This window comes from Tinamus guttatus, unplaced genomic scaffold, assembly GCF_059628265.1.
Source record: "Tinamus guttatus ecotype Peru unplaced genomic scaffold, ASM5962826v1 Tinamus_guttatus_pri_ptg000532l, whole genome shotgun sequence".
NCBI lineage: Eukaryota > Metazoa > Chordata > Aves > Tinamiformes > Tinamidae > Tinamus > Tinamus guttatus.
This window is the reverse complement of record NW_028289066.1, coordinates 361,926-385,321: the sequence shown is the minus strand read 5'-3', so window position 1 is coordinate 385,321 and position 23,396 is coordinate 361,926. Positions and strand designations below refer to the sequence as shown.

The 23,396-nt window shown below is 43.7% G+C and overlaps 1 protein-coding gene across 1 annotated transcript; it reads left to right on the top strand.

Moving 5' to 3' along the window:
- Positions 1-5,594: 5,594 nt before the first annotated feature.
- LOC148592715 (structure-specific endonuclease subunit SLX4-like) lies at positions 5,595-21,815 on the top strand. The gene is made up of 14 exons (XM_088534054.1): positions 5,595-5,964; positions 6,741-6,998; positions 7,829-8,003; positions 8,634-8,843; positions 9,689-9,903; positions 11,011-11,324; positions 12,186-12,465; positions 13,412-13,500; positions 14,416-14,562; positions 15,328-15,503; positions 16,366-18,575; positions 19,937-20,075; positions 20,564-20,926; positions 21,500-21,815. The coding sequence occupies exons 1-14, from the start codon at positions 5,595-5,597 to the stop codon at positions 21,813-21,815; spliced, it is 5,262 nt and encodes a 1,753-aa protein (XP_088390180.1).
- Positions 21,816-23,396: the final 1,581 nt, after the last annotated feature.

Here is a 23,396-nt window from a genome sequence, read left to right as displayed (position 1 = left end):
GCTAAGGTTTTACCTTATGTGTTAGTTTTTAAGGGCTGTATATAAGGGTTTTGCCTCTTGCTTAGTCCCTGCCTTGCTTTGTCTGTTTGGAAACACAGATGAGAATATGAAGGCAAAAGTAAGATTGTTTGGAATAATTTAGCTCTCTCCCTATACTATGTTTCCTGTGTCTCTAACATTTAGTTTGGGTTTTTATTTTAAGTATTTGGTGCTCAAGAATGGCATTTATAGTACTGTGCAGCAAAATATTACTGTGACTTGGCTTAGTAGTAATTGTGGAACCGATGCAATGTCTCAGTGCCTCCTAACTGGAGTATTTTCGGTATATTTGTGCAATATTTGCTTGCAAGTTCTTGCAGGATTTTCTTAAGAGCATTTCTAATTCCCATTAAGCGTAGCAACTTAAGAAAGAAGTTGAATAAACCAGCAGAATTGTTGAAAGACACAAAAACAAAGGAGTTTTTCATGTCAGTTTTTGCAAGCTTCAAACCTTTAGAGCTTTAGCCACAACTAACTCAATTGCTTTTGATCACAGTCTGAAATTAAAATGCAGCGTGTGATCTGAGCCCAAACTAAATGCTGTGGAAAGGCAACATCCGTCTTCCTTGTCAACTCCAGGTAGCAGAAAGCACAAATGAAAGGTAATGCTCTGTCGCTTGACCGATGGGCTCTGTGAAAGCCTGAGCGATGGAGCTGTCCACCTTCCAGCTTCATTGCAAGCAGGAAGGGGCTTGTTAAATCCCTGGAGCAGGAGGATTTAATGGACTTTAGCAGCAGCTTTGTGGCCCGCAAATGACCACTGCGGGTTTTAACCACAGAGCTGAAAAAGCAAATATTTGATGCTCGCAAGCAGAGGCTCTGTCTTTATCTCCTCAACATGTATGTGTTTCTAGCATTGAATGTTTCAAAGACCTTAATTCTTAATAGAAGCGCCCTTCCCTGCTGTAAGTTTTCGTGCTTTGGCGCTGTTTTTGCCCGAGAGCGGGTGAGCGGTGTGCCCAGCGGATCGGTGTTTTAGGGTTTTACTCCATATTTGAGCGTTTTTTTTTTTATTTTCCCGCGCTCGGGGCGGGCGGCCCTCAGGGGGCGCCGTTGGCGAGCGGCGGCCGTTGGGCCCGGCTCGCAGGGCGGGGCCCGTCACCACGGCAACCGCTGTGGCGTCAGGAAGTCTGTGTTGCGCCTGCGTCGCTCGGCTCGGACGCGCCTGCGCGCACCGCCCGAGCAGCGGCAAGCGCGGGCCGTTGGCGCGCGGTGCATGCGCTTCGCTGCGGTCCTTCCCGGTGTTGTGGCGGGGTGCGAGGAGCGGAGGGAGCCGCGGCTGCGGCGGAGAGGTCAGCGGCGGGCCGGGGGCGGCGAGGACCGGGCGGGAGCGGCGGCACCGGCGCCCCCCGATCCCCTCCGCGGGCCGCGGCTCTGTGCGGAGGGCCGGGCCGGCGGCGTGATGTCACGGCGGCGCCGCTTGCGCGGTGGTTCACGCCTCTAAAGTGACTTAAAAAAAAAAAAAACTCGCCAAAAAGATACCGACTTAGCCCGGGAGACCCCGTTCTTCACAAAATCCATGTTTGGATTCGTGTTAATTCGTTATCCATCGAGTCCCGTATCAGTCATTTATTTCGCGTTGCCGTCCGTTTCGGTCTGCAAGATTCTTGCTTCCCCAATGGTCCTGCTCAAAGGTCGCCGCTGGGGACGGGGATTCTGAGAGATCGGGGGCTCTGCCGGGCCAGAGAGCGCTCGTCCTGTTCGCCCGTAGCATCTGTTGCGTTGCAGCTCGTTGCTAGAAATCGGGACCTGCAGGAGCTGTGGTTTTTAATAGTGTTTGGGCTTCTCTTGTAGTGCACTAATGTCATCATCATTATGGGATAGATGCCATTAGACCATTGATTTCTGAGTTAGTAGTTTTAATAACGATCTAATAGCGTTGTTAGTTTTTTGTGGGTTTTATGTACACCAAAAGCTCCTTTTGAACATTCTCTAATAAATCTTGTGTAATTTTACCACATTCTCATTTTAATGCAGTTCCTTTTTTTATGTTCTGCACTGCACCATTTCATTATCACGTTGCTATTTTGCATATTTGTTTTTATTCCTGCTCTGAATATTTCTCCTCTGAAAATCAGATTAGCATTTAACCACTGGTGTCCTGTTCGTTAGTTGTGGAATGGTAGAATTTTGGGCATCAGTTGAAATGTTTTTAAACAGTGCTTAATTCTCAGTTGTATTTTTCATTTTGAAACACCCGCTGCATAGATTCCTGATTTGTATGTTACTGTGTTTGCATACAAGCCATGAAAATTTGCACTGAGCAACCGTTACTTTTTATTTTTATGATTACTTCCCCTTTATCCTTCCATAGGAGGTATAATGTGAAGTTTTTCCTGTTTTCAATAAGATGCTCTGTAAAATAGGAGGTTAGTTTCTATAACACTTAAAAAAGAGGGGCAGTTTTTGTCATGTAAGTACCAATTTAAAATTAATTTCTGGAACGTGATAAAAATTTTACTAGATATAAAATGTTTTGCCTTATGTACGAGGTACTAGTGAGGGGGGTTGCTTTAAAGGAAACATGAACATGATGCACTGATGGGTTATGAGGGAACATAAGTGGGTAGTGTCTGGTAGACAATGATGCTGGTCATTGCTAAAGTTGCTTCTTAAAATCTTTTTTTTTTTTTTAGCCGTTATTTTTTGCTTGTTAATTTGTCATTGCTTGTATTTCCCTATCTGTTTCAGTTACCCTTGTCTGCATAGGAAGACTGACAGAGACTAGAGCAGAAAGGTTAGTACCTGATTTGGAATTTGTCTTCTACACTTATATTTGTGCTCTGCTCACTGAGTAACTCCTGTTCTCTCTCCTCAGTATTATATATTATATTGGCACTTCCACAAAGCCAGAGAACCTGCACTGTGCAGCTCTTGCATTATGTCTCAGTAGGAGAGAGTGTGCCATAGAGTTGTGGTTCTGGGTTCAAGCAAGTTATTAGGAAACAAGATGGAAAAAGAAAGGGCAGACTATTCATGGTATCATGAGTCCCAACTTTGTGCTCAAAATAGGGTCAGCTCTAGAATTGCGTTGTGTTGTTCAGGACTTTATCTAGCCTGATCTATTCTGACCTCCAAAGAGCTGCGTTGGGGGGGTTTGTTGTTTGTTTGTTTGTTTGTTTTCTGCAGGAGCAGTGCTGTTCACTGCTGGGAGCAGTGCTGGGCTGAGCAGATCCTGAGTAATATTTGAATTCACACACATATTTAAGTACACAGGTACTTGTGGAAGTGGCTAAACTTAGCACCATTAGAGCATGTGCTGTCACCTTCTCCCACCCTCTGAAGCTTGGAACTTGAGCAAAAAGAGGAATTAGTAAAAATACACTAATATCTAACCCTTTCATCCCAATTTCTAGGTTCCATCTTCAAGAACCATCTAGGTTCTTGCTGCTCTGTGCTATTTTGATTATATACATCAAAAGGTTCAGTTGGGCTATAGACCGAACATCTAAGTGGATAGGTAAGTGCTGCTGTTTATTTTATTTGACCAGCTTGTGTGATTTGTAGAGTCCTAAAATCTTACAAAATTAATCAAATTCTATATTGAAATAAATAATTTTGCAAAACCGTTACTTGACAAGCTCTACAAGATGGTGCCAAAGGGGCTTTAAGGTACATCAATGACAGCATGATCAGATGTATTTAGAGGATCCTGGTCTGTGCCTACGCCTCACTACATGTCTGTAGATGGAGGAGTAAGATAGATTAATCCTTAGGTTTGCATTGCTTATGCATCTCACGTGATCTGCCTGGGGCATTCAGTATTAATTGCAAACAAAAGTTTAACATCAGGAAGTCACCGTAAATAATATGACATGTGTACGCATATGTCTGTGAGAGTTATTTAAAGCCATGGAGGATGTGAGATTCTCTGTGTGCCTCCTCCTACTTAGGGGAAAAAAAAAAAAAAAGGTCAATTTGTAGTGATAACTACTCCAAGATTCTGTCTGAAAAAAATAAATTTATGAACTGGTTACAGAAAATGTCAATTTCTCTCTCATGAAATGATCCAAGACTCACAGCAAAGTCCTCTGCAGGTTTGGGAGGTTGAATTTAAAATAAATAAATCCATTAACATCTGTAATTGCTTATAGGAAAGGCTGACCTGTGAAAATGTGTGACCAGCATTCCTTAGCCTTGCATGGCTGCAGCCAAGCCATTTGAGAAAACAATCCTGCTTGTGTTCTTCCTGCATTTTGAGTCTTTTGGTGCCCAGAGCTTTATTGGAGAAACTGAACCACAGCTGCTGCCATTCCAAATGAAACACTCTGTTTAAGTTTTGAAAGAAATGGATTTGGGAGTCAATATAAAAGCTCCATTAAAATAGCCAGAACCGTAGTGAACATAGGGCTTGGAAGAAGAGGACAATCAAAATGTCTAAGAATAGAAATCTAGTTCTAGTGTTGCTCAGGGATTGATGGCATTTCCATATGGATGTTGTTGTACCTGTCGCTGTTCCAAGAAATCACTAGCTAGCACTGTTATTCTTACTGTAGAGAAAGTTTAAGAAACTTAGTTAAATCAGGTTTTTTTAAATTAGTATAAGAAGCTAATTTAAACCAGCTAAGAAAGAGACAATACTTTTATCTGGTGTATTTGACAACAGTTTATGAGACATGGTCAGTGTCTACTGAGTAGCCAAAGGAGGAGGTAAGAACACAGAGGTGAAAGAAGGGTGGGCACATTTGTTAGATGTGCTCTCTCATCTGTCCAAGAAACTCTTCTGCAAGGCCAAGCACTGCTAAGCCTTACTCTGTTAGCTACTTTTCAGCATGGGGACAGGCTCTCTTCTTTAAATATGCTGTGTCACAAAATGAAATTTTGCACTCCGAGTGACAGTCTTTCCTCCCCACCTTATGGGAGCGAATACATTCATTTTTGCTGTGTTACATAAATGTAGCTATGGATGCATATACAAGTGGGACATCTCAAATTCTGAGCTCCAGGCAGGATTCTGACCTCAAAGGAGAGGTCAGCATGCTTTTGAATGTGGCCTGTGTCCGTCTGTGCTGAAAGTACAGTATTAGTGTTTTGGGTCAATATGTGCTATTATACTTATGTGCTGCAATATTTTATATGAGAATCTCTTCTCCTTCAAAGAAGAGTCTTCAAAGAACGTCCTCTTTCAAATTGGTACCAGAGGCCTGTTTCACACTGCATCTGCGTATACCATCTTACATATCCACCTTTTAGAGGTTTTTCCATTAAAGGGCTTCAGTAAATCTTTCTGAAGCCCTCTAGCGTACCATGAAGATCCTACACATGCTTTGGGCAGATTGAAATGCTTCACTTATATTCCAAAATCCTCTGAACAAGAAAGTCATCACTGTGCTGAGTGAAAATAAGCGGGGTCCTTGGAGAATGTGCTGCACTAAATGGTGTAATATATTCTATGCAGATGAATTAATCACAGAGGAAAGTCCACCGTTGGAACAGTGGAGAAGTGCTGGCGCCTGAAGAATGAAGGCGGCGAGCCAGAGAAGACGCAGCCCTGACTGTTCCTGAGATCTTTCCCTGTAGCGCTGCTAGGCAGCATTACTGCAGCCTGCAGCACCATGGATGAAGAGGACAATGAATTTAAAGTAGTGTGGGCAAAAATTGTCGGTAGGGCAAAGAAGAAAGCTGAGGATACTGAGGAGAAAGCTGAGGATACTGAGGCAACAAAGAAGGTTCAGAAATGGACAAAGACCACTACAACAGGCAGATCTGTTCCTGGGAGCCAAATCGATCAGTGCTTTCCAGTAGTGAAGGGGAAAGATTTGCCACAAAATTTGGGTTCTAAGGTGCCGACAGGGATGCGTGAAGAAGACGACGATGCTGTGCCCTGCAGTAGTGGTGGGACGTCACAAGAAGACAGGAGAAGCGCTTTCCCTGACAGCCAGCTGCGCACAGTGACCAGTTACTCTACCAAGAGGAATGTGACAGGTGCGTGCACTGAAATCTTTCAGACAGAAAATAGGCTAGTACTGAAAAGACTCAGTTCAGTAGAGCTCTTTAGAAGTCTGGAGGAGGTATGCAGTTCTTCAGTAAGGTGAAACCTAAGTGCTGAGTGCTACATGAGGGAGTCATTACCTTTTTTTTTGCGACTTCAGAATGTAAATCATCCCTCAAATCATCAAGAAGCAAGTTTAGATTATATCAAAGTGTTTTTTCACAGTGTGTTATTGTATTGAATGTTGAATTATGTTGCCATTGACTGTCACCAAGGCCAAAAAAATAAATTAAGAAAGGTTCTGGGTTAATTGATGAAGGATTGGTCTTTCAGTGATGACTAAATATGATGACCAGAAGGCAGTCACCAGTGCATGAAATCCTTAAACTGACAGCTAAGGTCAACCAGGAGAAGGATTATTTTGTACTTGTTCTGCCTGATACCCTTTCGTAATTATCTACTAGTGACTGCACTCAGAAACTGGGCTGGTGAGATCTTTGGTCTGACCTCACAGGTTGCCTCAAAGCAGAGTGGAGATACACTGAGCTGTTAGCCTGCTGCTCGTTACCACCCCTCCTTAGGAACACCTGTTGCTTGGTTCTGAGCCTGAAAGTCCGAAGCATGGATAGGGCTTGAAGATCAGAGTAGAAACATGTTCATTTTTTTTGACTATCTCAGGTTGCTGTTTTGGGAAGCTTCCCAAGAGCTCCCTGGGCAGCTCAGTTACCTGTTTAATTCTGACTGGGAAACTGTGCTTTGTCCCCTTCAGTGAATGCTCCGAGTGACTGTTCCCAGACTACACTATCCTTCCGTCCTTCGCAACCAGAGACCTGCTCTTCAGACACCTTGAAGACACCACTGCTGCCTGGGTCGAAGGTGCGGGCAGCAAAGCTGGCGGTGGAAGGAATGCAGCACTTCAAGAGAGTGGCACCTGAGCAGCTAAAACATAGCCTGGGCAATAGCTTGCCAAAGGCTGCAGCTAGCAGGAATTCCTCTGATGAAAGCGAGGAAGAGAACCCGGAAAAAGGTACGTTTCTGCTGTTATTTAGCTCCTGTGTGTGCATGGAGAGTGCTGAGGGCTGCTTAGGGTGATTGCATGAGCAGCAGTCTGGATTCCTGGGCTTTGTTCACAGCTGGACCGGTGGCTTGTGTGATGCTGAATAAATCGCTCGACATGTCTGAGAACTTGCTTTCTCTATTGATAAATGTGTATTGATCTCTATACTTCTCTCCTAGATCTTTTGTGAGGCTGAAATTTGATTTTATGTTAAATTCTGGAGAGAGAATTTACTTTCTGGAAACAGGTTGAGATTCTAACAGCATCAGTAAATCCAGTCGTTCTTCTCAGGGGCGATATTGTGTAGCTCATATAAATATGACCTTAGTTACTCCATGTCTTCTGTAAATCTCTGAGCACTTACAAAATAGGATGTTCTATGCAGATGAATTGAATCCGTAGCAATTTGAATTCATAGCACTTTTTTTGGTGTTTTGGTGCTTTAAAAGTCAAGGCCCCTTTAAAAGTCAAGGCCCTGCTGGTTCTCTATGGACATGAGAATTTCCTGTGCTTAATATGTAATGTTTAAGACCCCATGTTCTCCCAGAAACTTCATCTAAAACATAACTCTCCTTTTGGTTCTGATACATAATGTGCGATGAACCAATTGCCACCTTCCACACCTGGGGTAGTGCTCTCCTGTACTGTTTGTGCATTCCCTTGTGAGAAATGAGATGTGAAGATGCAACAGGAAGATTGCAGGGGTTTTTTAAGTTAATAAAATAATCATGACAAATGTAACAGTTTCATGCCTTTCACTACAAGATGTTTAACTCTATCATCTCTCCCTTCTGTGCCAGTTACCCACGATCTTCCATCCACAAAGGACGATGGTGCTTTGGCTTTTGCCCTTCAGCAGAAGATCAAGGAGGAAGTCCCGGAAAGCCTAGAGGAGAAGGGCTTGTTTTTTTGTCAGATCTGCCAGAAGGATCTTTCAGCCATGAACACAACACGATGGGGGCAGCACGTTAATAGGTGAAGCACTAGCATGAAAGGCCAGTGTGGCTTTCAGCAGCAGTGCCTTAGAGAAGATGTAATTGCAGACTAGGTAGCAAAGCTACCCATTAGTGTCCATTTCAAAATCTGCCCATTTCAACACCATTTATTCAGTTAAATAATGATTTCCTAAGAACATTTGGTATGTCAGCTGTTTGCAAATCTGAGCTATTCGCTGAAGGAAAGATGTGATACTGTTTTGCAAGATGAATAAATACATAGACTATGCACTATATACTTTTGTAAAACTATGCACTATATACCTTTGTAAATACTATATATAGGCACTATAGACCTTTGCTTTCCACAGGTAATGAGAGTGGAAGGCTAAGGGAAGGATCCTTGTGTTTTCTTTTGTCAGAATGGTGTGGGCTTAAATTGATGCCAGCACTCTATAACAGTTTCCTTAGTGGTAAATATCAAATACTGTTAAAATATTACATACAGCTAGCTCTTTATAAATGAAAAGTCTGTGCTTCTCTGTAAAGAAAGTATTGTAAACAGCTTGCTTAAGTAGTTGGAGTTGCTCAATTACAGCATTTCAGGAGGCAAGGTTCAAAAAGAGCATTTTATTTTATTTTGTTTTGTTTTATTTCCATCATCCTCCAGGTGTCTGGATGAGATGGAGGCAGCAGAGATCTCCTCCTCCAGCACACCAGCAATCCCTGATTGTCTCAGCTGTGGCAAACATTTCCAAACTTCTGAGAGCCAAACTACTCACTTGAAACGCTGTGCTGTGAAGATGGATGTTCCTCCTAAAATGCTGCTTCAGGCACTGCAGGTGTCTCAGTTTGGAGTTGCCTCTCCTAAGTATCCCAGGTAAGATTTTGGTGAAAATCTTGCATTCCTTCAAAAGTGGTGGATGACTATGAGTCAGCAGACAGGAGCAAAATGGGAAGTAAATAATCTTACACTAATTTGTCAGAAATATTTATGCTCTGAGAGGTAATTACGTAATAAAGCTGAATAGCGTGGTTGAGCTTATTAAGCAGAACATGCTATATGAGCATACAGTCTCTTCGGAGTATCCGTGTTTCCAAGGCCTCAGCTTTTCGGCTCGTTGCTGTCCTGGATACATGGGCCTTATCCACAGAGTCAAGGAGGAAACATACAGGATGTTTTGAATTGTGCTGGGTGCAGAGATGTATCTGCTCTTTGGGATTTGAGCACCATGTTCAGAGTATAGCGAGTGGTGCCTGCCTGAAATGTATCCAAAGGACTTTTAAGTCTTATTGTGCTGAGGAAGGGCCATTGCTTGTTTACTGTGGAAGTGTAAGATTGGCAGAACGGTTTTGGTGACGGTGTTCTTGACTTCAACCTGATTTTTGCCCTTTGATACAAAGTTTAGGTTTGAGGTAGCAGATGGTTAAGGCCATTCCTGCCCTTGCAAAAAAAAAAAAAAAAGGGCAGTTTGTCAGTGCTGCAGTCTTATGTTTACCTTTCCAAAATAAGATTTTCCCCAAATTGCTGTGAATTCCACGCATGATAAGAAATCCTTTTCTTTCCTCCACAGAAAAAAGTACTGTTGATGCTTTCTTATTATTCTGGATATGGGAATCTCTCTGAGGAAGGGGGGCAGCTGGTCTGAAGTGCTCAGGGTTTCTTGTCTCTGATCCAGTTATGTTATGTTAACTTGGGCTTTCTGCTGCATTCTTACGTTTCAGCAATCAACCAAACATATCAAAACGCAAAGAGTTCTCCGGAGATGACTCAAAGGAAATGAAAAAGAGGATCAAAATGGAACCTCAGGATGAAGATCTGCAGGTTGCTATGGCAATGTCACGCTCTCTCTTGGAGCAAGAAAAGCGTGAACAAGCAGCAGTAGCTGCAAATATGAAACCCGTGGCTGCCTTGCCAATCAAATGGAAGCCTGGATCAGGTATGTGTCACCGTGAGTGTCTCAGGCTGTACTATTGGAGGAGTGATGTAACAGCCTGCTCTTCACTACCAACTTTTCTGTTGGGCATAGGGGATGACAACCACACTTCTGTTTCATTTAAGTTGTCCGAGATGGAGTAATGCAAAGTATCCACATACAGATAGCCAAGGGAGGCTGCAGGATGTTTCACTGAAATCCATTCTGAGTCTTATATTTATTTCACTGGTTGATTGTTTCAAAACTATAGAATGTTTTTAAGATGAGTTGTTTTTTTAATAAATCCCAAAGGGAAAACATGAAAAGACCATTGTTATTTTTTTTGCAGTGCATTTTTCTTATTCACTGTCCCATACCCTTGATTATGCAACTTTTTCATCCTTCTCTCCTTGCTCTGCTTTCTTTCTGAAGTATATGTGCATACAACTACACACGTTGAACCTGTGGTTTGCTATTTAAATGCACAAAAATGGTCAGAAAAGAAGCCAGTTGCCCTGGGGGAAGGTTGAGTTCTGCACGTATGAGACACTTTGCTCTTCGTGGCTCTCCTCAATCTCTTCCTGCTGATAACCACTGCCAATTATATTGGGAATTAGTAAGTCAAAGGCAGTAAAGAAACAGACCTGAGAAACAGACCTGACAAATGATAGCTGTGCAGGATTCATATGTGCTGTGGTTTGACATGAGTGACCATCACCAGTGATCAAGACACACCAAAAGCAGTCCTTCATGGCTTTGGAGTCTTTTTTCCTCTCTCTCTCTCTCTTTTTTGAGTGAAGCGCTGCTAACTCGCCAAAAGCACTGTACGCTCACTGTTCAAAGGGTCTGGAAGGTAGCCTGCACATAGGTATCAGTTGCTTTCATAGTGATCTGATTTGACAGCTCAGCCCAGCAGGACCATGTGTGCACGAATAAGTCTTCCCTGAAGGTTTGTTTCTCTGGCAGAAGTAACGGGAGGCTTGGGACTTATTGCAGAAATCTTGTGTTCTGCTGTAGTTGCATTTTGATCATTGCCAACTGCAACACTTGGAAAAGCTGGCAGGTTCAGTTCCTCTGCTTATGTGTTCAGCTGTTCATTTATTTGGGTTTCTTTTGCTTTTCTTTTTAAAGAGAAAAGAACACATAAAAGAGGCCCAACTACTCCTCCACCGTTACTGCTGCGGGATCCAGAGACAGCCCGCAAAAGGACTGAAGAGCGAGCCGCCATGGTGCTTACACAAGAGATGGAATTCCCTCCCACTCCTCGGCTTCCCACCAGTAGGATTTTGGAGGATGGATCTGAGAAAACAGACTGGCTCATGCCATCGCCCAGAAACAAGGACTGCCCTTTATGGAACAGCAATGCTCTAACAGGGCCCTGCGACCCTGAATCATTCTACACTGCTGAACTGACCCCTCCAATCGTACCTTGCATAACTGTGCAGGTGGGATGCTCTTTTCTCCTTCCTCTGGTATTTGTGTGCCACAGTTTACTTGCTCTGTAGCCCTTCTCTTTTCTGCCATTTAAGTGAGTCACCCCATGCTCTGCATGCTCTCTGCTCCTGCACAACTGTCCCCTGGTCTCACACAAGTAGGTTTGGTGATCTTGAACTTTCACTTCTCCCTTTTGGACAGGAGGCTGAGGCTTGTGTTGCCATGCTGTTCTTTGGGCTTTTGGAAGACAAAACAAATGGGAGCAGAGCACTGAGTGAGAGGGCTTGAGCCTCTTCATTTTGCCACTAGCTTAGCTATTTTTACAGTAGCCTGACTCTTGTGTTCCTTCTTGATACTTTTCTCTGACTGATTATAATCAGAGCCTTTCTCTTTCTTTACTCATGTTTTGTATCAAGGCAGCAAGGAACAGTGTGGAAAGTTCACACTGAAGATGGATGCTTGTGTGTTACACCGAGGAGGGGGTGGGCACTCCTAGGGTTGTAAAGTGAAGCGTTTGCATTTCAGGCTTTCCCCATGTATCCCACTGCCTGAAGCTGCATGCAGGACTGTGATCCAGTTTTAAACCGGGCGGTCTCACTCTGTTATTATCCAGATGTCTTGCCTCTCGTTTTTCTGTATTTTTATAAATGCTGCCTACAGAAAGAGACAGGACCTTTTAGTCTGTCGCCTTATAGCACTATCTTCTTGGAGAGCAAGTATGTATCTGGGGATCGCTCAAAGTATTTTATTAATATTTATTAAGATATTTTGAAAGTATGAACTAGAGATCAATTCAGAGACCGTACTCTGAACTCTGCAAATACATACAAAATTAATTTATTGATGTCTTTTTTTTTCTCTCCTTTGATCAGATTTGTAAGTCAGAGACTTCTCTGCCATCAGTGGGATCTGATCAACCAGAAGTATCTCAGCAACTTCAGCCTGATCTCAGTCCTCATTATCCTGCTTCTCCAGAGACTGGAGAAAAAGCTGCTGATGAAGCCGACTCCGGCTCTGAACAGGCTGGACAGATTTCGTCTCAGGGCGAGAAGGTTCATGTTCAGACTCTGCAGCAACTGGTTGAGTTGGCCATGGAAGCACAAACTCAGTGGAGGCTTGAGCTTAACGACGCTCAGGAAGTAGAGCAGCCAAGTAAGTTCTGGCAGCCTCATGAGCCTCCTCTCTGGTGTCATCAGCTGTGAGGAGCCACGTTTAGCCATACTGAACTTGGAGAGCAGTGGCAGCAGCCGCAAGATGATATTGTTGATCCAGGGGGTGATATTTGGGGGCATTGTTCTGTAGTAGGCTTTAGGTACAATCAAGTTGACATTTCTGAAATGATTCATAGATCCCAATATTTAAGAAGAGCTCCTCTTAGACAGCAGCTTCTAGATTTTATTTTAAAAATCCTTTAAAGGTGTCAGATGCGTTTCTGCCAGCCGGGGGCCCAGACACGGCCAATCGTGAGGCAAAAATATATCCCCAAAATATATGCTCTTTTCTGCCTAGTGGCTTTTGCCGACAGCACTGTCTTACGAGGTTTCACCAGGAGAAGACCTGGTGAAAGAAGAGCGTAAGAGATGATGTTGTGTTGGTACATGGATACACAGTCCCTGAAGTTGATCTGTACAGGCTGAAAAAAGTCCACCACCTAGAATTCCTTCAAGAGCAGCTCTAACTTCCCTGGTTACAGTGGTGTGCATTGCACAATGGCACATTCCAAGACCAATGGTAGCCTTAAAATTGTCCAACCATTTAGCATAATATATGCACTGTGTGTCTCCTGTTCACTCATCAGTGAAGACTATGGTTGCTAAATCTAATGTCTCTCTGCTTTGTACTTGACTTGGGTAAAATTCCCTCAATTCTCCTATGACCAGCAGCCATTTGCTGCAGCTTAATATGCCAAGAAAACCAAATGCATCTGATAAAGCCAAGAGGGGGAGGCTGAACCGTTCAGCTCAGAAATGTCAGCCTGGGACAGGAGTCTCTTGGGGAGTTGTCATGGCAAGGAAGAAATGGCAGTTAAGAGTTGCCACTTCGTTCTGTCTTACAAGAAGGTTGTACATGACTTGAGATGTGCCTTTTCTTCTTTGAGGAAAAGAATTGACTTCCAGTGATTCTTCACTAAGTGGCTTTGCCCTTCTACCCATAGAGAAGAGATTTCCGAGAAGCAACGATATATATGTAAGGACAAATGTTATTTTTCCCCTTTTTTGTATTGTTTATTTGCACTGTATTTTTGTATTGTTTATTTGTTTAAAAAAAAAAAGCCTCTCCTATTTGATTAATTTCCAGAAGTATGGAGTATTTCCCATGCATTTTCACAGAAACAGAGATGTTTAAGCATTACAGTCACTCACAGGAATCATGATAGGCAAAGCAGAAGTAAAGGAGTCTAAAATTATAAGAGTAAATACTTAAAAGTAAATAAATAAAGGAATTTTCAAAGGAGATTTCAGTAACAAGTGCACAAGTTCCTTTGGACTAGACACCTGCATTTCTTTTATTCCGTGTTGCCCCCTTGATGCAGAGGGCTTCTTCCCAGGTGTCATTGCTAGACCAAAACAGTGAACAAGAGAGGAAAGACTCATTACCTTGCCCCTGGGTCATCCTCATTCCTCTTGCTCTATGCAATTGTTATGAACTGAGTTCAGTTCCATCAAGGTGGGAATTACAGCTTTCAAAAACATGGTGGAAGACAGCAGAGCAGGAGGCCAACTGCAGGCAGTGGCTCTGCCACATCAGGAAATGATGTGGTAAAGATCCGAGGATGATGATGTGCTGTAATGCAAAAGGCTGTTCCACAAGTAGAGTGGAAGACAGCATGTGACTGCCTCTTCACAGCTGCTAAGCTTTGAAGAGAGGAGAAGGAGGGAAACAAAGCCAGAGATGTGTGTTGGACTAGGTTGCTTACGTCTCTTATGGAAGACCTTGCACTGATAAGGATTCTGTTAGTCCTGAGAAGGCAAAGGCAGCCATACCCACGCTGGGACCCAGAGTACAGCAGTGCTGACAAACTGGGCTGTTGCCTCCTTATCTGCCAGGAAAATGCCTTACAGCTGTAACAACTTCTGTCTTTGTGTCCCTTCTATGTTCTAGTCCTCTTTCAGGATGCTGGCAGAAGATTACAATATCATGGTCAACAACGCCTACTTGAGTGATATCCAGTTTCAAGTGGACTCTGGAGAAATCTTTTATGCCCATATGTTTGTGCTGTATGCACGCTGTCCTCGGGCTGTTCAGCTGGTAAGTACTGCTGTTAGACTTTTCTCTTCCCCTCGAGTAAAGCCCCTTTGCAGTAACAGGAGTTTGACCGTCTATTCCAGACTGATCACAACAAATGAGTTAGTGATGCCGTACAGTAAGCACAGAGTATTTGGAGATCCAGTGGCAAGTCACTCTGGACCTGCTGATTATGGAGTAGACAGTATTTACAAGCTGTGCTTGTAACTAACCCAGACAGAGGTCTGTCACTCCCACAGGTGCTATGGAGGTAGCTGCATTGACCTGTGCCTTTGGCAAGGCCAGTGAAGTAATTTCTGTGTTTCCAGAAGCATTTTGGTTCATACAGTTTCCAGCCTGCTCCTGTGCAATTTCCTGCAAAGGCAATGAAAGGTAGTGGGCTGAAGACAGGAACTTGCCCTCTGACGGATCTGCCACCAGACCATACCAACTTCTTGACAAAGTTTTGTCATTCTTTCTGGAATCAGTAGAATTCGTTTTGTCCTCATGCATGATTACAGCAGTTTCAACTCAAGGTGCTTAGGACCATTTATGAGGGGTCCTTGAAAGCTTCAGGGTACAAGTTAACAGCTGTATGGAGCTCCCTATTCCCCAGGGAGCTCTGTATCTCTGGTCCTTTTAGCTTCCCTCTGAGGCATCAAATCCTGGCCATAGGAACAGACTTTGACACACAAAAAAAAAAATTAGTGGCCTGATAGAGAGCAGATACTGCTGGTGTTGTTCCTTTATGAGGAAGTGGACCTTGTTTGCTTTCCTTTTACCGCACAGGTTTACGACGAAGGGATATATGTGAAGGTGAAGGACGATGACGACGAGCAGACGCGCCGGGTGCTGCTGAGCGATGTGACAAAAGAGGCAGTCCTCGCGTTCCTGCGATATCTTTACACTGCTTATACTGACATCCCTGCTAGAATTGTGCCCCAGCTGAGGGCTTTGGCTACCAGGTTTGTATCATATGAGTGTGCTTTGGGTCACCTCATGCTTTCAGCCACATGGACTTTAACCTGATACCTTCTGTTGTGGTTTCAGTGGCTTTCACAAAACTCATTTCACTTGAGATGCAAGTACCTCTGCTTCCATCTTAAGTGAAATATGAACACACGAGCATCTTATCCTCATTTTTTCATGAATCTTTCTTCAGGTTACATCTGCTTGAGATTTTCTATTTTTGGTTTATGACTAGAACACTTTTGCCAAGTTTTGTCTCATGATCTTTAATGACAGCTGATGGTGGCAATGGTGATGAGTGTAATTCTCAAAGCATTGCCCTAGTGACACACTTAATCTGAATGAGACTTGCAGAATGTGGATGCAGGGAATGCTAATTTGTTATGTCAGTCATGATCCTAGACATGTGTTAGATAATGAACTTGAAACAGCAGCAGATGAAACACATTCTATCGGATCAAAATCACTTAGTTCTGGAAATGTAGGTGTTCCTCCTTTTAAAGTAATTCTGAAAAAGACCAGGAAAAAAAATCTGCTCTTTTATGTTGATAGTCAGTTAAACTCATACCTAATCAAGGAGAACTGATTATCCTCTGTAGTGGCAGCGATGCATTGTTTGGAATGGGGGAAATAAGTGTGAAACCTGAGAAGATTATGGTGACACGGAGTGAAAACCTGAAATTGTTATTGACTTTATTAATGTTGAAAATGCATGTCTAATTTGGCACAACAGTTTCACAAATTAAATTTAACTTTCTTTACAAGACTCACTAGATTGATCAGGCAACTATAACATTTTGGAATTTTGAATGAATTTTGAGGGAGATAAACATTAACATTTCTGTTACATTCTTGCAGGTTTGATTTAAGGGAACTTGTGCTCAGGTGTAAGGACTGCGCTGAAGAGAGCCAGGCATCTTCTGGAGTGGATCCAGAAGATGATCTCCTCTCTGCGAGAGATGATGAAGATAATGATAACAGAGCTGAGAACTTCAAAGAGCTCCTGAACTCAGTGTGGGTGGCTGAAGATGAGGAAGAAGAAGCTGTGCTAAACCCTGCATGCCAGAAGGAAGACGACAACGGGGTGGGTGAACAGGAGCCGGAGGAAATATATGAGTTTGCTGCAACTCAAAGAAAAATGGTTCAAGACAAACTGGAGATGAGGGAAGGCACAGATTACAACATCTGTAGGGATACTGAGGTAGCCCAAGGTGCGAACCAGCAGACTAAGAAAAAAGAGGCAAAAAGGTCCGTATCTGCCTTGATAAGCAATGACTTCAAACATCTGAGGGAAGACAATGATGTGGAAACATCCAAATGTGACTTGTCTGAAGAAGAGAAAATGCAGAATACAAGTGGATGCAAAAATGTGAATGCCACAAGCATCAATTTTGAGTCTTGTCAGTTTGAGCCTCAGAAGTGGGTTAGGAGATGGGAAAGTGGGAAAGATTTCAAGTTGTCTCAGGCTTCACATAATATGGGAGGAGACGACCGCTTGGAAGAACAACAAATCACCAACTGTTCACTGCACAATGATACTGATAGGCGTGAAAATTATAAATGCTTATTTTCCAAAAATCAGATAGAATACAGTGAGCCTTCTCCAATGAAAGAAGTTATCAAAGAGTCAGGAAAGGCTGTTAGCGAAAAACATGTTGATGTTAATGATTTGCTTCCTTACTCCAAGTCACAAAAAGACCTCTCTCCACACAGGGATGTTTTTTGTGGCAGTCCTCCTCTCAAATCTTATATGTCTTTTTATTCTGCTGTTGGTTCTTCACTTATGTCTTCAGAATCGGATAGGAAATTTCCCAGAGAAGCAAAAACACCAGAGAGAAATCAAAAACCATTCCCGTCTCCCAAAATAGCTTTCCAGAAAGCCAATGAGCAGGACATTACATCAGGAAATCGGAACATAGAGAGCACAATTTCTCCAGAAGAGCTTTCCTGCACTGATTTAAACAAGCATAAATATGCTTCAGTTTTGTTCAGTTTTGTCATAAAAACTCCGGATGTTGCAGTCCAGAACAGAAAAGAGGCTGATATTACTGTTTTATCTTCTGATGATGAAATGGAGCTAGAACAAGAGAGGAAGTTACCAGAGTCTGGCTCTCCTGTGAAGGAAATGGAAATCTCCAAGCAACTGAAAAGTGCTAGCATAGCACATGGGCCTGAGATCCCCAAACCTAAACCTAACTCATCATCTGTCACTGAGATACAGCTGAGATCATCCCAGGTCTCATGTCGCATTACAGATGCATCACTTACAAATAATGATGTAAAAATGTCCAGAGAGTTGCCTCCCAGCACCCAGGTAGGTGCCTGTACAGAGAGCAAACAGAGCCTGAACCTGAGCCATGAAAAAGGGCAGAGTCGCGAGGAGTCTTCAGGTATGGACAGCTCCTGGCTAGTGCCAGACACACAACCTCAGACCAAAAGCAGGGATTTCGCAACGCAGACACGTGTCACAAGTATAAACCGTATAAAGGAATCGATGTCTAAACTCGAGACCAAGAGCTTAGTGGCAGGTAACAGTGACCATGAAATGGCTCTCAGCCTCATAAAAGTTCCTGAAACATCGCTGTCAGACAAACAGTTGCCTAGGGAGAACTCAGCTGATGAAAGTCGTCTTTCTTTGAGCAGTACTGTCTCGCTTCATGATGAGCCCCCAGTCCCCGTTGATGACTGCTGGCACGCTGAGTATCCATCACCATTGAGAGGAAACAGCCAGAACTCCAGCCTGGCTGGCTGGGCAAATGCCAGCCCTGGCAGCAGACCCAGATCTATCTCCTGGGCTTTCGACTGGGAGAGCCCGGTCCGAGACCAGGAAATGAAGGGCAGTACCCCTCTTCAGGGCAGTCCTAGTGACGGAGCAACAACTTCGCTTCACCTCAAAAAGAGTCCTGTTGAGGCATGGTCATCAGAGTGCAGTATACAAAGTTTCCTGAAGCCCAGATTCTGGGAAGTTTCGGATAGTGAAGAGGAGGAATTCCCACAGATGCTTTTTTTAACTGAGAAGGTGTCAGCTTCAGCAGATGCCTGTCCGACAGACCTTGCAAAGACTCCCGGTGAGAGCTTGTATCTGTACAGAGTTCACTGAAGTAGGTTAAATTGTTGTCATTTTAGGTGATCATCCTGCTTGTTGTTCACCTGCTATATTGAGAGGGTGTTTTGGCCTTCTAATCCAAAGCAGTCAGGGCCAGGCACAAGAAGGTACAGTCAGCTTCTGATGTGGGGGAGTGCAACTAAATACGTGGGATAGTTGGAGCGTAGCCATTTGTGATCCATTCATGCTGCTGCTTTGACAGTGATCGTATGCATTGTAGAAATGATGAGACATTACCTGGGAGGGGAAAAAAAAATCAAACAGCCTTCACTTTGCATGCTAGGGAATGATTATTCCTTGCAGTAATGGGTCTTGTTTTTCATGCATTCATCACTGATGTATGTGCTAACAATTACACGAAGACATCGGGTAAGCTTTGCTTCCAGTGGTAGAAGTATAGAGGTTGGCTGGAAGTAGGTGCCTCTCCTGCCCACGGGTAGGCTCTCTGCATATTTTCCTGCAAAGCTCTTCTGATTTGCCTTTGCTTTGACTTGCCCTGCCCTTGTGTTTGCTGATTGTAGGCTCTTCCAACAGATTTTTGTGTGTCCAGCACTGGTCCCAACTGGAGGACACAGTGAGCGGTTTCAGGACGCACACAAGACTAAGGGCCAAGCTGCTCTTTGCCACCAGATTGCACTTAGTGGTGTCAGGAGCTGGGCCTTGTCTGCTTGAATGTCTGATGACACAGAGAACACTAGCCTCTGGGGTCATACCCTTCTGGGGTCAGCTGCTTACTAGGACAGTTCCTTCCATCTAAGCTCTAAGAACAGCAATTTATCCCTTAATATTTATTAGATATATTACTAATTATACTATCGTAAGTAATTAGTTTAACAAGCAGGATTTAGAACATGACCTGAGACTGACTGTGCTTCACAGTATCAGGAAATCAGTATCACTAAATCAGTATCTAATTCAGGCCCCCAGAACCTTGACTTGTTCGGTTTCTTCTGCAGCAAGTCTCTCCTATGCAATTTTCTTCCTTGGGAAAGAACCACTTCACAGAATTCAGTAAACATATATTTTTAATTACCTTGCAGCTGTTCTATCAAAGCCTCCAGTGGGCTTTTTTATTCAGACCTAACATATGGCTCAATTTGTTTTCTGATTTAAAGACAATAAAAAACAAATATCCTAGACCCAAGGAAGACGAAAGTGTTGATCTGTTCGGTATAAAGGTATTTAGTAGAGCAGCTTGCAGACAAGTAGTTCTTCTTAAACAGTTACTAGATAACATTAAAATATCTGCCACCAGGAGGGGAAGATATCATCCCTCCTATATCCTTCTGTACTAATTCTGATGACAATTTCATTCTGTTGCAGAACCTGCCTGTCAAGAGAAGGACAAGTCTCCTGAGAAGGACAAGTCTCCTGAGAAGGACAAGTCTCCTGAGACTCCTATGACACCAATGCCAGCTTACTCCCTTATGAAGACCCCAGAACTGAAGAGGGAGTTGAGCAGGTTAGCACTGCTTCTACAAGTATATCTACAAAAAAAAAAAAAAAGTACAAGTACATTTCTTTATGAGCAGAAAAAATACATGGAAGTTCCATCTCCATATGAGGAAGAACTTCTTTACTGTTCGGGTGTCACAGCCCTGGAACAGGCTGCCCAGAGAGGTTGTGGAGTCTCCTCCCCTGGAGATCTTCCAAACCCGCCTGGATGTCACCCTGTGCCACATGTTCTAGGTGTCCCTGCTGGAGCAGGGGGGTTGGACTAGATGATTTCGAGAGGTCCCTTCCAACCCCAACCATTCTGTGATTCTGTGAGAAACCTGCTGGTAGGTGGTGTGAAAGGCAGCTACTGTGCTAAAGGGGAAAACTTGATGGTTTTCCAATGTCATGCTCTTCCAGCTGGCCACTGAGCTTCCTGGCCTGGTCACATTCCTGAGCTATAGCAGTGGAAGGCGCAGCATTATCTTAGGCTTAAGTCCTACCTTTCTCTTTCAGATTTGGAGTTCGTCCTTTCCCAAAACGCCAGATGGTGTTAAAGTTGAAGGCCATATTCCAGTATACTCACCAGGACGTGGATACGGATGTGGATACTGACACAGAGGATGATATCCCATCCTCCCAGCTTCCCCCACAGAGGCCTCCAGCCAAGCGCCGTAGGCAGCTGAAGACTAACGGGCATGTTGGTGGGAAACGTGCGAAAATCTCCAACTGTAGACAGACACCAACTGTATCTCCAGATAGGAGCTCTCTGGCAGCTGATAAGGAGGAGCTGATGCTCTCATCATCTCGGGAATCTTCATATTCTCGGGAATCTTCATCCTCGCTGGATGGCAGTGACGTCTCTACTGGTATACAGAGGTAGGGGAACAAAATACTAACGAAGGAGTCTACTGTGCAGCACAGAGATGAGCTGGGAAAATGGGAAATATAAGTGTCAATGCAGAATACAGGGGATCTGTACTGTAGGCAGCTTCCCTGAGCTTTTGTCACTTGAAGTAAGTTCTTCTGTTGTGCGTTTCAGTCTAATTGCTAGTGAGCTATTCTGAGAGCACAGAAATGCTCACGGGTGAAACTGCACATGGGCAGAGCTCAAAGCTGGCACTGCAAGGAGCCTCGCAGGGTTGAGTGAGAGCCTGCAAGAGGAGCAGGGAGCGCTGCTCGGTGAGCACTGCGTGTGGTGCTGCACAGAGCAAGTGTGTCAGCAGTAGTGCAGCAGGAGCAAGGAATGCCGGGCAGCACCGGCACAGCTCGATGTGCAGGTTTGCAGAACACGTGGCGTGTTCTGCCTCCCTCCCTTTGGCAATTGCTGGTGTCGGAGATCCTACACAGGGCATTGCAAGGGTTGGCAGCCAGGGACTTGGGCATCTCTGAGTGTGCCCTTGATGACCAGTTGTTTCCTTGATTGTTTTTTGCACTTTTTCTCACTTTTAGTTCTTGTAGCAATATATCCGAGGATGAGGAAGAGGAGCTCCCAGCTTCTCAGACAGCAGCCCAGGAAGCAGATACACTGGACGCAGTGGGAAACTACATCTTTTCAAATTCAGTCCTGTACCACAAGGTCCTCTCTTACGAGCCAATTGAGCTGGCTGCACTGCACCGAGAGCTGAAAGCAAACGGCATGAGGATTTCCAAGGCAAAGCTGATGGATTTTCTAGATGCTTACTGTATCACCTTCACCACGGCTGCAGAGCGGAAGGAGAAGGAAGCCAAAGGCAAGGGGAACGGAAGACAGAGGAAACGCTACTGAATGGAGCCTCTCTCCCATTTCCAGCGGCAGCTGCAAAGATCCCTCCTGTTGGTGCACTCCCCTGCTGCTTCTCCTCTTTATCTTTGCTTTCCATTTTTTCCTAATAAGTTTTAGTTCCCTAATAAGATCTTTTTTCCTGAATCTTCAGACTCTCCAAGTAGTTATTTATTCAGTATCTGAGTGGCCCTACTGATTGCTACGCAGGGGACATTGTGGAAATAAGAGGCCTTTGCTGTCCTTGGTTAATCTGGTGGTCTCTGGTAAAACTCCTCAATCTGTGTGCAGCTGTTCTTCTAAACTATTTCTCATGGCTTTGCCGTGTCCTCTAACACCAGCAATTGTGTGAAAGCCTGGATTCCAACATTCCGCTGTGTGTGTCCAACATGTAGCAGGTATTGGCGTGCTGGGATCTCCAAGATATAATCTGCTCCATTTTCTGAGGGCTGTGTTACCTTGTCTTTGTAGTCCGATCAGAGCACATCCTTGACAGAGGTGGGGTTTTTTGTTTTTGTTTTTTTAAGGAGATGGTATTATAGTGATTAAATCTCTTCCTTGAACAGTCTCTTCTTAAACCTATTGTAAAAGAAGTTGTGAACATCATCTGGAACTCTTGGACAAACTCCTGGACCCTAAAAAGTCATCTTTTATATGTATTTTGTGAGCTCTTCTGACTTTCATGTGTTTTGAGAGCTTTGAATCTGAAAAGGTCTTGGCAAAAAGGACACATTGTTATTTTTTTTAAAAAAGGAGCCACTTTTGTAACGTATTTATGTATTTTGGAAATTATTTATATTTTGATATATTATAGCCTTTTTATTTAATTTATATAAATAAACAGAATAAGATCTTGATGATAAACTGTAACAGGTAATGCCTTAGGAAGGCCCGGGGCAGCCTAAGCAGCAGTCCTGGGTCTAGCTGGGAGCAGTAGTGGCTCCACAGTGAGCGCTCTGGCTGGAAGGGTCCTCAGCAGAGGACGGAAGGACAAGGTGAGTCGTGGCACAGGGGCCCAGCAGCAAGGAGAGCTGGAACAAGGGATTGCTGCGCAGTGGCTGGAGAGAGGAAGATCACCAGGTTTGTTTGAGATGGAGAGCACCAAGGTAGGAGAGACTCCAGGTAAGGCTGGGGAAGGTGTTTTGGTCAGCCAGAAGGAGAGATGGGGAAGACTTCCTTGCAGAAAAAGGCCGACTTTCTTGCAGAAAAAGGCCAAGTTTTGCCTTAAGTGGCATTCTAAGAAATACTGTTTCCCATAATGTATCACATATTTCTCTCTTGTCAGTCTTAATATGTGAAAATAAGTAAGATCCCTTTCCATCTTCTCTGCTGTATTCCTAGTCAAGACATTTATCATCAAAACTTTTGCAATCCATTCTTTCTTATATCTTGACCTTCAGCAAATACAGTGTTACACTTTGGGCATATAAATTACAATCGTTCAACTAATAGGACTGCACCACAAGAAACTTGGTAGCATGTTACGAAAAAAAAATTTAAAAAAGAACAGTTACTGAAAATGCCTATATCCTCTTTTCTCTGTCATCCTTAAGCCTTTCAACTAAACACTTTGCCTAATGAAACAAA

Bases quoted from the DNA above. Each gene is read 5' to 3' on its own strand.
- LOC148592715 (XM_088534054.1), top strand. From the start codon at position 5,595: ATGGATGAAGAGGACAATGAATTTAAAGTAGTGTGGGCAAAAATTGTC. The intron at 11,325-12,185 runs GTGGGATGCTCT...TCCTTTGATCAG, and splicing joins TACCTTGCATAACTGTGCAG to ATTTGTAAGTCAGAGACTTC. The intron at 15,504-16,365 runs GTTTGTATCATA...ACATTCTTGCAG, and splicing joins CTGAGGGCTTTGGCTACCAG to GTTTGATTTAAGGGAACTTG.